Consider the following 17667-nt stretch of genomic DNA (forward strand, 5'->3'; position numbering starts at 1 on the left):
TTTTCTTTCTCCCAGCCAGGAACAGTTCCTTTTCCCAGATCTGAATTTTTGCCGTGACCTACTTCCCCTGCTCTTTATGCTCTTAACCATTCCCTCAAACAACAGCAGAGGGAAGCAGATAGCAGCACCAGCACAGCCACATCAGCTGGGGTGGGGAAAACACAGGAGCAAGTGGAGAGCAGCAGAGAAGCTTTCACCTCTTCGCCTCCCAAAGGGCTCAGGGAGGGGCAAAAAGCACTGAAGACTGACCTAGTGGTTCTATTTCTCCTTAAAGTGTTGAGATTAACATTCCTTTGATTGCAGTCTGTTTAATTTTTTTAAATAGAGAATTTCAGTGCCAATTCAAAAATTTCTGTGAATGTTGGGGGTGGGGAAGAGAAGCGAGAACATCCCTGGTATTTTCTTTCCTGGCTTTCTGGTCAGCTCCTATGTTTTTCAAAAAGGAACTAAGGAAAAGCCCCACTGAGACCACAACAAAAGCTCTGTTGTGTTGGAGGAAATGAGGGCCTATAATTTGGATGAAATGCGTTCAGGGAGACACAGCACGCTGAAAAATCCAGCGACAGCTGAGTGACAGAACACCCCGGTGCCTCAAAAGCAGAGCCTTTAGCAGCTGGTTAGGAATGCATGTCCAGCTACAGTCCCTCCTCATGATCCCCATCAGCAGGCATACACAACAAGCAGCCTGATCATTCTGAATCCTTTACCATGAAAACACTGTTGTGTGAGTTTGTTTCTAGATGGGGATTAAAACTTTCTTTTGTTTTCTTTTCCCTGCACTGCTTTCTAAAGCAGAGGTTTATGTGGCAAGGGAAAGCCAGACACAGGTTCTCTTTGCTATAAAATCAGAGTTGTAACACGATTTAACAATTCCTGTATTAGAGTACTGGTTACTATACACAGGAAAACTCCTTGTTTAGTTTGTTCTCTTTCTGCTAAGAAGAAATAATAGTCCGTAACATCTCTCAGTACATGACTTGGAAATATACTAAAAACAACTATCTAGTGGTCAAAATCCTGCCTCCTTCACCCCAGATTTCCAATACACTGCACCACTCAGCTAGGAAGTACAATATCCAGGACCACAGTACCTGTATTTGTGTTTTCTTGGACTTCTTCTTCTGTCTTTGCTATTGTGGTAGTAGGGACAGGCATAACCCTGGCGACAGAGCCGGGGGGGTTTCTTACACTGCTCTGTCTTGTAATTTCCCAACACATATGTTGTATCTGCAAAAAAACCCCAGTGAGTCAAGAGAGATGACCACAATCCATATTTACTGCAGAAAAGTTTGGGACAGGAGCAGGCACTCCATGGAAACCAAACTCCCAGCCCCACAGACCCTCAGTGACACTCACCTTGCCACCTAGGCTCCTCACTGAGTATTTTCTCTATCATGGCATGGCTGGCAGCGACTGCAGACTGACCCTCGATGCCTCCTTCAGATGTTGTCTGACCATTCTGTAAAGCCTCCATTGCCTGAAGCTCTCTTCAGGGACAGAATTAAATGAACAAACAGACTGAGCAGAGGAAGAGTCAGATAAATGTGTATAAAAACTGACATACTGGAGCATTTGCTAAGTGGGTGCATTTCAGCCCTGCATGTTTTGTCAGAACATCTTTAGCTGAGCAGCAACTGCAATAAAAAAAAAGCCTTCATTCCCTGGGAATTCCAGATGCACTGTTTTGACCCCCTTCATCAGATTCCAAAGTGTGATCCCTTCCCCCACTTTGAGAATCCTCCCTGGAGGTTTTTTACATTTGCCTTATTAGGAAGGGATATCTCGCCATCGCCTCATTTCAGGCTGAAGCAGTACTGTCCTTCAATCATCTCGCTTTTCACTTGGGTACAGAAATTACCTTTTCCATCTTCACCTTTTTCATTTGGGTACAGAAATTACCCTTCTCTTAGGAGCCTCAAGCTCTACTAACCTGATGTCATACACGGGCGAGCGCAGGTCGTGGGGCCCATGAGCAAAGGCGCAGTGGACTCCGTTCTTGGTGCAGTTTCCCTTGGAGTCTGTCTCATGGATGCAGATTCCAGTTTTGTAGTAGCGCAAGTGATACCTCCTCTCTGTGTCTCCAGTAGTTCTATGCAAGAAGGGACACCTGAGGAAGGAAGGAGGGGAGGAACAGACAAGGTTTAGTCACACAGGTGAGGGATTCAACTACCAGAAGACACTTTGCTGAGAGAAGATGCTGCAGTTGACACCATCTTTGCTAACTCTGCCCCTTCTCTTATGCTGTGCCTTCCAACACTTCAGAGAATCCCCAAACCTGTCACTACAAAGGATGCAAGAGTTTCCCTCCCTAAAGGAAAACTGGATTATTAATCCAGCAGTACCTTATTATTCCAGGAGAGTGGCTGCCAGGGATCTGGTAAAGAGCAAGGACACTGGACAAGAAAGGAGAATTACAAAACTACCATTTTAACTTGTGTTTTGTTTCCCCTCTTAGGCAGAAAAACAATCTACACTGAGAAATAAAACAGAAATATAACAACATGGAACGGACAAAATTTAGATATTGCAGCATCAAGCTAAAAATACAAATGAGCAAAGGTTCCTAGATGACAATGGCTTTCATTCACTGAGTTTGAGCCAGGTATCAACCAGTGCTCTTGAAGCCAAAGCCCACAAACATCCCATTTCCAGTTCCTTCCAGATCTCTTCTAACAAGGAAGAAAGTATTGAAACTGAAGCCTTAGGCCTGAGGGACTATTCCATTCTGCTGTAGTCACAAAAACTTTACTTAATTGAGTTGAAAAAAACAAAAAACAAGAAAGTTTTGCCAATAAATAGCATTTTTCTATGTTTATACTGGCACCACAAAAGGGAACTGAAATTCTATCTTTTTGCAGCATCTCTCTATAAAACACTGTCCATATTTGACCACAGTTTGGCTACGCTATTTATCCCATATCTGTCACGTGGCTAAAGTTGTATTAACCCCTTAGTTGCTGGGGTCTGCCACATGGACAGCAGAAAGATTTGCGGTTTTGCCCCCGTTAACCTACTGCAGTCATGGGGAGAGAACACCCAAAAAACCCAAACTCTTCCTCATGCTGCCTTATTCTGGGTACCTCTCAGTTCTCTACTGGCTTCTTAAAAGTTCAGAAAGACAAAATAAACTTACATGAGTTAAAAAGCTGGGACAGAAACTCAGGGGGCAGACTGGAGGACAAAGTTCCTCATCTTTCTTCAGTCTGTGAAAAACTAAGCTACCCTGCTAGTGAGCAAGAGCTGAGAGTCAGGGACTTAGAGAACAGAGTGTTTCTGAACTCATTTGTCACCGAGCTGTTTTTCCCACCTCAGCTTTGCTGAAGATGCCCAGGCTCGCAAAGACAGTGAGTTCCCAAGAGCTGAACTCTCATTAAGTCACCCTCAGTATTGTCTCTGCAGCAGGCCTGGAGCACACGGGCTGCTATTCCAGATTTTACATCTGGTCTCACGTTACGTATGTGACAAAGCTGCTTTACTGCTGACTTGCCTCATCTCTACAAGAACTGGCTGGAATCATCACCTGGCCTCATCCCAAAAGCCTAATGCCTGAAAAGCAGGGTGCAGCCTCTACTTACTCATCTCCTTCTGGGCAGATTCCCGTGGTCTCGTCATACTTGGTGCAGTAAATGTCAGGGCTGTAGTTGAAGGTCCCGTCGCGGCGGCGGATGGACCTGCGCCGGCGCTGGTTGACAAAGTGCCAGTGGAAGCAGGTGTAGGGCCGGTGCTGAGTGCACTTGTGCTGCACGAAGAGAGGGCACTGCTCCGTGCGGAACTCCTTCAGGTACCTGCGGGAACCGGGACGTGAGCACCGGGATGCTGGGCAGGGGCAAGATCCAGTCACCCTGCAGAGCCCCGAGCTGCAGAGCCCCGAGCTGCGTCCATCACAGAGATGTCTGCTGTCCTTCCACACCCTCCCTGCTTCCCCTCCCAGGATGGAGGCTGGGAGCTGCTGGTGTTTGTAATGGCAAGATATCCATTACACACAGGAATGTAACGAGAGCTGAAATCACTTTCTGCCGGGATCGTTTTGAAGAGGCTTTTCATGAGCTGAGGAAAGAGTCTGTGAGAAAATAGAACTCTTAAGTACCTTTCTATCCATTTCTATATCTGTGACCTATCTGGGCAAAAAGGGGTTTCCTCCCTATATGTTTAAAGAAAAAAAAAACAACAGAAAAAAACCCCAAATAAAATACACTTCTTTGAGCCACATTTAAAGCTTCAAGTTACTGAGAAAGAAAGATTTTTAAAAGACTATTTCATGCCTCGTCCTCCAGGTTTAGCTCTGCTTTGTCAGTACATGGTCAATTACGAAATAAAAATTAATCAATTTCTCTCTTGCAATCATATGAATTCAGGGCTCAGTCTTGAAAAGTGAGATAACTATCCTCAAACTCCCACATGTTTATGTTGCTTTAATTTTAATATGTAATTCCCTTAAAGTACATGGCTTCTTTTATCCTGAGAACTAAAGAAGTCACAAGCTTTTATTTGTGACACTAATAACAGTCTCTAAACCCAGATTGTAGAGGATTACAAAATGGTTTAGATCAACATAATGATCTGACTGTGATCTGTGTGTAGGTGCTTACAAAATCCACGCTGCTGAAACCCACGGGCTGCCCTGTATTTACAGGGAGCATCCAAACAGCTCCCACAGCTCAGACCCGAATCCCAGCAGGTTCGGTCTTGGAGACACACCCAGGAAAAAGGCAGAAAACCCAGAGCATTCTGGTCTCTTATGTTTAGAGGTCAGTGTAAGCAGTGAGGACCAAGATTTGTAGGTCAAAATAAAAATGCGAGTATTCTGCTGGAAGCAACAGGGTGATATAACAGCAGATTCGGACTCATTTTAAACTGCGCGTGTACTCCGAGGCAACAAAAAGGAGCGTAGGAATTTGTCTAACATTCATTCCCATGTCAGACAGTCTTTATCTCCTGCTTCTAAACAAATGGAAAGATGTCTGATGCCCAAAGATGTGTTTACAGATAATATCACAATGCTAGGCTCATTCTGAAAGCAACATCTGTAAATAAAGCTTCCTTTCCTCCTTACCCCGGCTGAGGAGAAAGCCTCAGGAAAATGCAGATTCAACTGAAGTGGTTTTATTTGTTTGCTGTGAAGAGGGAGTATCAGTGGCAAGAGCTTTCCTACATTGGATTTTGCAAGCATGAAAGGATAAAAGCTCTTCTCTTCTTCAGCCTCTAAATACGTGAGATTTGCAGGTTCCACTGCTTGGGATCTACGAACGCCCGGGGCTGGAAGCCTCTGCAGCCGGCTGTAAGCCCTTCTCTACCCAAGCCCATCTGTCCCCTGCAATCCAGAGTGGCTGGAACAGTATCTGCACTGGGGCCCAAGGCTTAACAGCAGAAAAACCAGAGCCAGCTGCAGAAACAGGTCTGCTTGGCGTAGGTGAGGGCTAACAACATCACTTTGCTCCTTTTCCCAATTCCAGCTCCATTCAAATGGAGATCCCTACTTCAGCCACACCAGCAATTCATCTGGAAGCTGAAAAGCTGCGGTAAATTCATCCATTCTTGAAAAGCCTTTTCAGTTGTTGGACCAAGTAGCTGTAGAAGGTGGAATGCCACAGATTATTTTATCTTATCAGCACACTAGGAAGACTTGGAACAAAAATGACTGCAACATTTTGGTTAGAAAGTGAATTAAGTAACCTTAAGCAGGACGATGCTGTCCACAGACAATACAATCACCAACTAGTCGATTCCACTCACACAGCTCCAGGGACACCTCAGAGACACGAGGTTTGTGCTACTCCCATTTTACACATGGACAAACTGCAATGCAGCTGGCTACGAGCCCTAGCCAGTATCACACAGCAATCAGAATCCTAGACAGAAACCAAGAGCATTTTAACTCCTCCATCCTCACCCAGCACCAGGCTTAAGTTCAAGAACAGCATCCTGAACCTCCTCAATGGTCTGGAAACTAAGGGGAGATACCAGGCTTACACAACCTGGGTATCAAGCCCAGCACTCCAGATTTGTGATAGGCCCAAATGAAACACTTAAAAATCCCAGAATTTAGTAACTCCACAATCAGCTGAGCTGTAGCTGCTCCCCTTTAGCAGGGAAGTTTAAAAATGTACACAGTGACTAGGGATTTCGGTCTCGAGTGTCTCAATTGCTGCTGAGGAGTATTTGAAAATTAATTGCATTTCATGATTGGCTAAACTCCCTGGAGAAACATTATAATAGATGTAAATGAGAGATAATTACATAAGTAAATGGTTCACCTGAAAAGTGTTTAACACCTAACTTGCTTCATCAGATAGTCATCCTTTAATGCTCTCGATTAAATAAATGATGTCTCACTCTTAATTTCAAAGCAAGTCCTGCAAACAGGTACCAGTGAGCTCCACAGACATTAACTGTGCACAGTCACCTCTGCAACAGACCCAACAGAGGAAAGGAGAGTTGTCACATTAACTCAGTCATTTCAAGCCTTTCAATCACTGCTTTGGGTTTTCCTTTTTTTCCAAGCCACTACAATGTTTTAAATCACCCTCCTCCACAATAGCCTGAATGGTAAATTGCCTTACAGCCCTTTATTTTCTTGATCCATGAAGTGAGTTTTGGCTCCTCTGGGAGAACACAGACCACTCAACCAGCCACTTTGTATTAAAATAAATAAAAGGCATGTAAACCACATGTGTTTTGGGAACACAGAGAGGATACAGAGCCTGCACCACCGCAATGTGATGTCTCACAAAGCAGAAAGCCATTAATATTTCAGGAGCCTCTTTGCAAAGGCTCTAAACAAAACGCAGAGAACACTGTCATGACAGATCCTTCTGGTGTCAATGGTCTCTCTAATTTTTTTTTTTTTTCCAGAACAGCTGAAAAAAGGAATTTTGGAATGACCCTCAAAGCTGAAAATATGTTGAAAACTGGTACACATTTCACAGCATGTCAGCCAAACGCTGTGTCTGTACAGGAAGAGGAAATCCAGCAACGATAACCTGCATTTCTCAACTCCTCTCAGGAAACTCTACAGCCCTCACATGAGGGGCAGAAGAAGTATTACCCCTATTTTATATTGGAGCTACCTCCATATTTATTTGGTTAAAAAGAAAAAGTGAGTAGATGTTGTATCTTCATACCAATGTAATTTTTAAAAAGTGGAAAGCACATAGCACTGTCTTCTGATACAACATTAACATCAACAGCAACACCCAGATTCCTGGAGGAAATGTTATCATTTATGAGCCCTAGTAAACAAAGACAAATGCAATTCTAAACAAATAGGACAAGACTGGCCAGAACAATGCAGATCAAAGTCCCCAGGCTGAGCTGAACTTGCTGTCAAACAGGATGGAGGCTACTGGAAATGAAAGTTTTTTTCCCTAGGAAGACAAGAGGAGAGGTTCTTGTTTGAGGAACTCCCAGAGACCAACAGGAGCAGCAAAGCATTAGAAAACCCCAACATTACTTTGCTGAAATTCCACTTCCTCTGGGATGAGGGAAGGGGCAGTGATTATTCTGCAATAATTTATATTAGTGGGGAGCTGCTCACTGTCTTTAATTGCCAGCAGCAGCTCGACTCTCCAGGGCAGGGCAGCAAGTGTTTACCTCTGCAGCTTGGAATTGCAGGAGTTCCCCCTCTGCCCTGGAGTAACAGAACAGGAACCTGCTCTGGGAGCTGCAGGGAAAAAGATGAGTGGAGTGGGGGAAGAAGAAAAAAATTCAAACCTAGAAAGAAGGAGGGGGAAAAAAGCAAATAAAGAGAGAACCCAAGAAGAAATTCTAATCCAGAAGTTTCATTTTTATTCTCCACAATTGCAGCCATGTCCTGGTCCCCTCCTTGCCTGCTGGTGCAGAGATCTCTCATTTTTCTGCAGCTGTTCTGGTTCACATTGGTGTGCTCAAGCAGCTCGGTATGAGAGAATTCCTGCATCCATCCTGCTTCCAGGGCTGCAGCTTCCTGTCAAACTTGACCCAAGTCACACATGCAGTGGAGTGAGCTCAATTCAGGAAAATGTGCTGGTAGTGCACAGCTGAGCTCCAAATTCCTCATAAAAGCCTTAACCCAAAGCTCCCAGAAATCCCTGGAAGATGCACACTGATGCCAAGACAGTCTTGGCTTTGTAACAGTGGGATCAGGAAGACTGGGGAGAGAAACAATATCAAGGAGCAAGGAAATGAAAAGATTAAAACCAATTCCTCCAAACTCTTGTGGCTTCTGTGATGCAAAGCCAGGCTCTGCTTTGCTTCCAACATCCCTTGCACTGTTTGAAATCCTTACATAGGTCCCAAGACAAGCTCCTCTCCTTTGCAGCCCTTCCTGCTCTTCCAGGTCAACCCCCTTTCTGCCAAAATTCCTCTTGGGCCCAAAGAGAGGCTCATAAACAGGACCTGAACCTCCTGCAGCAGAATGACACCAGGGAGAAAGCCATCAGATAATTGTCTGGCTAATCCAGACTAGGACACGGTCTGCAAATGTAGGGCAGTAGTGAGATCTAACACTACCACCATCCACATTCCACACACGGGTGGGGGTGTGTTTACACCCCTGAAACTGCTGTGGCACCTCAGGAAAGGCCTGTGCTGAGAGGTTGTAGCAGCACTGCTTGTCTGGTGTCACACCAGTGTAAACTCCGAGCAGCTTTTACACCAGGTCCTCACTCAGGGCACAGCCACTGTCACTGGGGCTCCATCCCTGCAGCTGCTCCCAGGTCACAACAAACCAACCCACAGAAGACAGCCCAGGCCTGGGTCATTTCTGTAAAGTCCAGCCTGCTGTGGGCACTTCACTTTATTATTAGCATTAATATTAGAAATTCCTAGTTCAGGGCTGTACAGAGATTCTCAGCCACTGTACAAAAGAGCCCACAGAGGCAAATCTAACAACAAATCTACAAATTAATTTTTAGGCTGTGTGTTTTATCTTGGGTTTTGGTCTGGAGTTTTTTTTCTGTTTTGCTCTGGTTTTTTTCTTCAAACCAAGTCTTACGTTTCTGATAAGATTTCAGATATCAGGAAGAAAATGCTCTTCTGCCATTACCATTTATTTTAGTAGTGTCTGTCTTCTCTCAAAGTATCACACTGGCAAAAATGCCATTTCACTGGCACAAAAGTACATGGGAATGCTGGGGACATTTGCTGGCATTTTTATATCAATCATGTCCTGCTGTTTCAGACAGGACTGCATGAGGCCATGGACCTCTCTGTAAAGTCTCAGGTGGTCCTAGTTCACATCCTTCCTGAAAAATGCAGTCTGACTGAGAGGTCACTGCTTGCAGCTGCTCATCAGCTTTCCTTCTCTGGAAGCTCTGAGTAGCACTGAACTGTCCAGACAGCAGGATGGAGAAAGTGTTCCTAATTCAGGTTAGGGGAAAAAAAAAAAAAAAAAGGCATATATATATGTGTGTATATATGTGAGTGTATATATATATATATATATATATATATATCCCACCAGCTTCACTTAAAAATTTAAATTAGTGGTTTGAGCTAACACAGATAAAATTATCTGAAGCAAACCAGGCTGTGCTTATCCAACAGACTGTCTGCTCAGTAGACAGCACTGCAAAACCCAGGAGAAAATATCTAACTATAGATATTGATATTTCTAATTCAATAATGCTTATCTTTTGGAAATTATTTTCAAAACTGCTATTTTCTTCTTAAGCTCAAAGAGCTGCCCCAACACAAGAGGAAAAGAGCTGTCCATATTAAATCAGCTCTCTAAATTCATTTCACCCTCATAGAATTATATTGCAAAAGATGATATCAGACACACTTTAAGTAAGAAACCCATGACTCAATTATTTTCTTTTACTGAACGGTGGTATTCCAATTGAAATGAGTCAGTGGTGCATGACAGAATCTACTTATTCCAACAGGATACTCAATAAAAATCCTACTAATGCACCTTTCATTTAACATATTACTGATAGAGAAAACCCATGATATGCAGCTCTGACATTGCTCAGGAGTTTATGCTCTTGGGGCAAGGGAGGTGTTTCAGAATAGGCAAGGAAAAAACAGAGTCAGAGAATAGGACTGTTCTGAAATAATTCAGAGAGTTTGATACCAGCACTCACACAATGTCTTAGAAAATGCTGGCATTTCAATCCAAAGCTTCCTGACAGGGAACAGAACCTTCAACTCCCAAGATTTCTTGGAATTTGGGAGGGAAGATGTGAAACAATCTGACTTCATGGGAGTTGTAGTTCCTTATTCAAGTGGAGCAAATCCCTGAACCAGCAGCTGCAGACCACCAGCAGCCTGGTTTACAACGCTGCAATGCTTAGTGCCCTTCCAGTACGAGCAGAAGTCAAGACAAGTCTGTTTCAATAAATAGTTTTTTACTGACCGGCAGATGTAATTTAATATTGAAACAGAGCCTCATATGAATCAATGTTGAATGTGAAACAATAACAAACAATTTTAGCAGCAATCCTGAAAGCTTTAATCATAATTTCAGGGAAAATTCTGATCAAGTTCTACCAAAAATCCGTGTCAGGGCATGTTTTGGGTTGAAAGGGACATTAAAGATCATCTATTTCCAACCTCTTTCAGGGATGCTCACCCACTAGATGAGGTCTCTCAGCTACTGCGGCTCACCAAATTGGCTATTTCCCCTTTTTTCACATTTAACAGTATTTAGAAAAATAACCTTATAGACCTGGCCAAGCCCTCACACTTCACACACCAAGCTTTTTGCACACACCATGCACCACTTGGCACAAAAGGCAAACATCTCTCTCAGGACATCTCCACAACCATCAGTCCATCTGCCTTTCCATACCCTCAGCAGCCAGGTGCACTTCTGTAAACCTTGAAAAGATTAGAAAGCATTTAAATCTCAAAGAAAAATATATGGATCACTTTATAAAACAAAAGGCTGACCGTGAATGTGGGGAAGGAGAAAAGGATGAGGAAAAAGTTTCAGTAAGCTCACATCTGTCAAGAAGATAGACTTCACATGCCTCAGTGTTTTCTTTATCACCTAAATAAATTGAACCATCAACTGGAAAAAGGTCACACAGCAGACAGCAGTGTGTGATTTTAAACCTGTTAGATTTCCCCTCCTCCATTAGAGCTTGACAATAACGTCAGTCTAAGGGCAAATAAAGAAAGTGAGAGTTGGAGAGACTTATTACAGATGCATGGAGTTGGGTTTGTTTGGTTGTGGAGCTTTTTTGTTTTAAGACTTCATATAACTCATTGTGTACCTCAGTGGTCAAAATGACAACTGCTCACATCCATAACCACGGCTCCCCCAGTTTTTGTTGCAGAAATAGGTAGGCAGCACTCAAATCTTCCTTTTTCGAGGCATCTGAATGATTTAGCAAGCAAAGTTGAGCTGGATGCTTCCAAATAAATGGAAACGCAGAGCGTGTACCGCAGAAGGTAAACTACAAACTGCTAGATTACAGAAAACTGGGGATAACACACCAAAATGCACAATAATCATATTCAACAGTAACCTGATCCCTACTGGAGCTCCATTTCTGGATTTCAAAGGAGATCACAGGCTGGACAAGAACACAGCGAATTCATTTCAGCCGCGACGAATGAATTATGTACTACCAATACTTCACAGATAACTGAGTGATTGCAAAAGTTCAGGCTAAAAATAACACGTGTTGGCAACTATCAGAAACAATCAGGACGTTTTTCAATTAAAAGGAAAACGTCAGGCAAACAGTTGTGCCTTGTCTACTCTGAAAAACTAAGGGAAAACAGAGAAGCACTACTGTGTAGTGCCAGCCCATCATAGGAAGACAGACTTACACCAGCTTCAGGCAAAACATTGTTTGGTTTCCACAGTTATAGCAAAAATGGCTTTGTTTGGAGAGAAATGCCATGCTGCAGCTAAGAGGCTCACCAACACTGTCCTGATGAGGAACAAAAATCAAGGCTTTCACCCCGGAGTTAACTCAATAAAATGCACATTTCTCACATTTGTGAGCAGCCAAGACATGAGCTGCTCGAGTCACAACTGTGTTCCTGTCTGTGGGTGTCGGGGAAGAGGTGCTTGCTCAGACTTCCTGGGAGCTGTGCATCCCTTTGCTTGGCACCCCTCAAGTTGTGTCACTCAAAACCTGACAAATAAAGCAATTTGAGTCATTTTTTGGCAGTGTGCTGTCTTTAAAAAGCAGGCACTTGTTGCGTCAGCAGACCATGAAATGTATATAACCAAGCCATACCAATAAAATCCATTTCAAACACAAGTGTTTGTTTACACAGAGCTTTCACCTTTTTAATTAAAACAACCCAAGCACTGGCAAAGGCAAACACTTAATGGCACTACACTTCAGAGGCATTTCCTTAAAAGCCATTCACCAAGATCCAGAATTCTGCATAAAGCCTTGAGCTTACATTTACATTTCCTTGAGTTAGTTCTCCTTCTTTCCCCAAATTACTTGGCCATGAATATGTACTAGACATGACCTCAAAATTAACTCAATATTTAGGCAGTTCATGCAATGTTTTAAACACACAGCCTATTTTTCCAAGTTTAAATGACATATTTGCAATTTGACACCGTTAGTTTATGTAAACTGTGCCTAAAGCACATTTCCCTGTTTTCAAACATGGATCACCCCAATGGAGACAACCCTCAGCCCTCTCTGGGTTGGTTTTTGCTCCACAAACCATTTAGTTGTCATTAATCCTTCCCTATGACACCTGTGTAAGTGCTGAGTCTATGAAAACAGGATCATATGGAAATAATTATTTTTCAGTAACGTGAGTTGAGCCTGTTGCAGGGAAAACACTGGAGCTCACTGCATCCAGACAGCTGCACACTGCTGATGGTCTGTACCTGCTTTAGCTGTCAGCACAATATATCAACATATGCTTAAATATGAGCAGTTAAATATTTTACTGCTAATTACATCACAAAAACATCCATTCCCAGGCTTATCTATTATGGTCATTTATTCAGCTTATAGGCAGATAAATTTTCTCTCTTATATTAACTCACATATTAACTTATATTATCCCATCTCTTATGGATGGGATAGACAATACCTCTTTATGTCAGTGTTAGTATTCGTAGCCTCAGAAAGGTAGAACCCAAGGAAGGTTAACACACACCAGGTTTGGTACAACAAATAAAAGTCTGAATAACACCCTGATGTCCTGTGCTGTAAAAATTAAAGTTCCAGTTTCCAGTAAAGCTTTTTTTCCACACTGTACTTCTCTCACCACCGATTCAAGCACTAACAAAGCCTACCCAGGGCTTACAACTGTAGAAACACCAGGGAAGGCTGGGAACAGGGCTGGGCTGTTTGAAAACTTGCGTTACTCACTCTGCTAGTTCCCTAAAACAAAACATCCCACATGCAAGAATTCATAATGGCCAATTCAGAAAAATATTATTTCCATACAAGCCATTCCACAGCTCAGGCTTTCAGCTGCAGATTGTTAGCATGCAAATGTTGAGCATTTTTAGCCAGCTAAGCCTCAACATCGTGTCTCACGAGAGGTGCTTTGGAAACACAGCACAGTAGCCTTCCCTCTCCTGGCCATGCCAAGACCCTCCTGATTTAACAGACAGCTCATAGATCAACTGCAGCCCCACACTTAGAACAGTTTTAAGACAGAACATGAGCTGTTTGAAAGGCTGTATTTACACAGGACCAAAACCAGACAACCAAAGCTCCACATGACATGACAGGTCTATAGTGCTCTCACCCAGCCCAATCTACATTGGAAATGAAACAGCATCTGCTTCTTCTCAGGTTAAACACCAACCAGATTTGCAGCAGCCTCTTTGGAAAGGCTTTCATTTGTGAACAGACATTTTCTGCTGTGAGTTTGAAACAAAACACGGTGATTATCTAACAAGCATGAACCTGCATCCATAACACATGTGCCAGCACAAAGATAAAAGCCAACCTTTACTGGTAGATTTTGAAGAATCAATGTCAACCATTCAATCGATTTTCTTTTCTGCTCAGCACTCAAATCAGACTTCATCTGTGCCTGCTGTGGCCCAGTGGACTCTTTCAACACTCCACAAGGCAGGCACATGTCTAAATAAAATTCCTGCACACTCTGGTGTCCAAAGAAGCACCACTGCAGGTTAACACCAGCTCTCCTCCAAGGGGAAAGCAGGCAAACCCCAGGCTATGCCACAGCTTCTCACTTCCCCCTTCCCATTTTGACTAATCAATACATGAATAAATCTGGTGGCACTCTCATGATATTTTAAATGTGCAAACAATATTTTTTTTTTGTTGCTGTAAAGCTGCACAGTTGTCCTCAGGCATCTGCTGTTTGTATTTCTGCTATGACAGTAGCAGTCAAGTGCCATCAATGAAAACTCACAGTCTATTGAAAACTTTAGAGGAGAAAAAAAATCACCTCTGAGCACACTGGGTGTGGACTGACAGCTTCTTTTTGAGCTGTGGTGACATTCTGAAGACAAAGGATAACAAATAATACTGACTTTAATTCTTTTTCTTGAATTAAATTTTTGAATTTTAAAATCATAGAATGGCCTGAGTTGAAAACGACCTTAGAGATCATCCAGTACCAACCCCCAAATTCTAGTTCCAAGTTCATCCAGAATAGTTTCAAAAAACTAATTCCCTTTCCATACGGCAATAACTGCATATTAATCAAAACAAATTCTAGGCATACAGTGATAAAAAGCCATCCCACCTTAATTTCTTAGCTTCACTTAACAGTGCCATCAGTCTAAGGAAGGCAGTATATGCTCACTGAAATGGATTTGCCATTTTGACCAACAGATAGTCAGAGATGGTATGAGACTTTTCTTGTCTGACCACAAATTCAGTGCAAGTTTTTTTTCTACCATGGTTCTGACAACTTAATTCAATTAAATGTCTCTGACTTCTAACAAGAGATAAGAATCAGGCCAGTATTGAGCATTTCAGTGATCTGGCTCTTTTATTGCCATCACTGCACTTTAGCATTTAAAATTGCTTAAAATATCTCTTTCAAATAAGACCTAGAGCTTTCCTTGTTGTAACAATCACCTCCTAAACTTGAATGAACACTACAGCAGGATGAGGGTCTGTGAGTCAGAAGCCAGCCTGCACCAGAGCTAAGGAGAGAAGGAATTGTTGGTATTCATTTCAAGGGAACATTCATTCCAACTGATATTTCAAATGTCAAGCTGGTATTAACTGCATCAAGCACTGATCAAAATACACAAGACAAGAGATTGCTGAGAAAATCATCACAAGCATCTAAATTGGCTGTCAGCACTAGGAGGAGTTTGGAAAGGTACAAGCCTTTAGCTTCCCTATGCATCCTTCTGCTGAGGCTCTGTATTTTTGATGCCCTGATATAAAAGACAAACTCTCTCTCAATAAATTAGAGGGAAAGAAGGTAGCTAAGAAACAGCACTTGCTCCACAGCCTGCTGACACGTGACCACCCATTAATTTAGGACACTGGGGGGGAATTGCTGGCTGGCTCTGTGCACACACAGCTTTCAGCAACAGCTCTGTACCTGATTTGCAAGTGATGTGCTGAACATTACAGAAAGTTTATAGAGTACATAAATTCTTTATAAGATAGAAGCTGCTGTGATTTACTCCCTCTTATAATTCACAATTCCATCAAAACCCAGTTTAAAGAAGAAACTGACATAGTATTAAAAATCAATGACAATTAGACCAAAAAAAAAAATCTTAGCTGAACTGATGTAGGCGACTCTTAAGCAAAGGGACCAGATAACTTCTCACCATCTCTTTCAGCCTATTTGTGCTGCTTTCAAAAAGATTTATGAAGCAGAAAGTTAATGAAAGGAACAAAACCTCTCCTCAGCATCCTCTGAAAGTGAACGTGGCTCCTCATGTCGGACAAGCAGGTTCTCACTAGCTTCAACACAGCAATTAAAGACAGTATTGCCTCTTTATTTTGCTCCTCTCTTGGAAATTAACAGCTCCTTTAACAAGGACCACAGAAGGGCCGTGCCCCTGCCCAGGCTCAGCCGGGTGCATTAACACAGTCCCCAGTGACAGCTCATGCTAATATGCCACACAGTAAGTGTGATTAACTGATGTCCTGACACATTCCCTCCTGCCATGCTGTCACAGGGGCAGAGACATCCAGCAAGCAGCCAGGCAGGGATGCTGGAATCCACTGCGGGAAGGTTTTCCCAAGGACACTGGTCAGACCCCTTGGAAGAAAAAGGCTGAGTGTTTCAGCTGCTCCTAGAAGTTCGTAAAACCTTATTCTGGAAGAAGAATAGATCTGAAGACAATAAAATGTTAAATTCCAACAGAATTTTCCTTAAAATAAAGCCAGGCAATATAAAAAACACAGACAATACATAAACTTACAAAATGAGAAAAACTGGTATAATGGGAAACACTGAGCTCTGAGGTTCTCAGGATCACAGAATAAATGGAACCAGAAGGGACCCACAGAATCACCAAGTCCTAGATTTTCTAAAACAATTATTAACTTTAATTTTGCCTCCCATGCCACAAAAAACTATCCTATGTGCTAATGTAAGCAACATACAACCATCAACATAATACATTTCATTACATAAAAAATTAAAAAAACATCTTCCACATTTGAACAATTCTGCACCATTGAACCTCTCTCCTCTTTCACAGAGTTTTGGATTTTTGGAACACCAAACCTTGCCAGACCAAAACTAATTCTGAAAATGTCACAGCAGTACACAAAGCTTTTTACTCTGCAAAATATTGATATGACACCTCTAGAGCAGTTATCCATATGCGAATTCCCTGTCAGACTGATATCCAGAAGTAGTGAAGAAGTGGAAATGCAGCAAGCAAACCACAGGTCCAGCCCCACTTCAACAACAGGGAAAAACCCCTTTTTGCACTGACACATTTAGGGCACAGATTGGGCACAAACACCCCTCGCCAGCCCCTCTCTCAAGCTGCAGCTTTTCAGCACTTGGCCTTTGAAGAACCATAAAATCTGAAATGTCCTTTTCATCACATGTGTTCGGTGGTCAGAGCATACTGTGAAGGCAGCTCTTCCTGTTCACACTCCAGCACTTTATATTTCCAACTTCCTGTAACTATTCACACTTCCTAATAACAGCTGGCAGTGGACATGCATTCAGTGAAGTTCACACAGACTCAAAAACCAGCAATAATAATAACAACCAGCTTATACCTCCCTGATAAGATGACATTTACAGGTAATGATGTAATAGACCACTGGTAAGTCCCAGGTTTAGAAGTATTGACTCACTCTGTGCTTTCCTAAGGGTATTCCCTTACATTGTACACGATACAATAATAATATAATATATTATACATCTTCTGTGCTTTCTCCAAAGGTACTACCAAATCTGAAACCTAAAACCACCTGGGTTTCTTTTTGTTGTTTTTGTTTTCTGGGTTATTTGGGCATTTTTTTTCTTTGTTTTGTTGAGGGTGGTTTTTTTGTGTTTAAACAACAGGCCTAGTTCCTACTTTTTGTATAAGTCCATATCAACTTATTGATCTAAGGGTTATCACCAGTAAAACCAAAGCAGAATTAGGGCAGCAGTTTGTTATTTTAAGAGTCCTGATGGCTTAAAAAGAACACAAAAGGTTTCTAAAAACAATATCCAAAGCTTCAACTCATGCAGAAGGGTGTGAAGACCACCTAACTCAAACACATCAAATGTATAATCTAACAGACTGTGCAGGCAAATGTTACGGGCCCTGGAAGAGCAAACAGCAATCCT

The 17667-nt window shown here is 42.4% G+C and overlaps 1 protein-coding gene across 3 annotated transcripts in view; it reads right to left on the reverse strand.

Annotated features, from left to right (window-relative positions):
• UNK (unk zinc finger) overlaps window positions 1-17667 on the reverse strand; it is a 44920-nt gene that overhangs the window by 22769 nt on the left and 4484 nt on the right. For all 3 annotated transcript variants that reach the window (XM_082293998.1, XM_082293997.1, XM_082293996.1), the window contains exons 2-5: window positions 3576-3785; window positions 1931-2107; window positions 1357-1487; window positions 1092-1227 (exon numbers count right to left, since the gene is read on the reverse strand). In XM_082293998.1, the coding sequence (XP_082150124.1) occupies window positions 1092-1227; window positions 1357-1487; window positions 1931-2107; window positions 3576-3785 (654 nt within the window). The remainder of the gene's footprint in view (window positions 1-1091; window positions 1228-1356; window positions 1488-1930; window positions 2108-3575; window positions 3786-17667) is intronic.

This window comes from Coloeus monedula (assembly GCF_965178545.1).
Source record: "Coloeus monedula genome assembly, chromosome: 19".
In the NCBI taxonomy this organism is placed as follows: domain Eukaryota; kingdom Metazoa; phylum Chordata; class Aves; order Passeriformes; family Corvidae; genus Coloeus; species Coloeus monedula.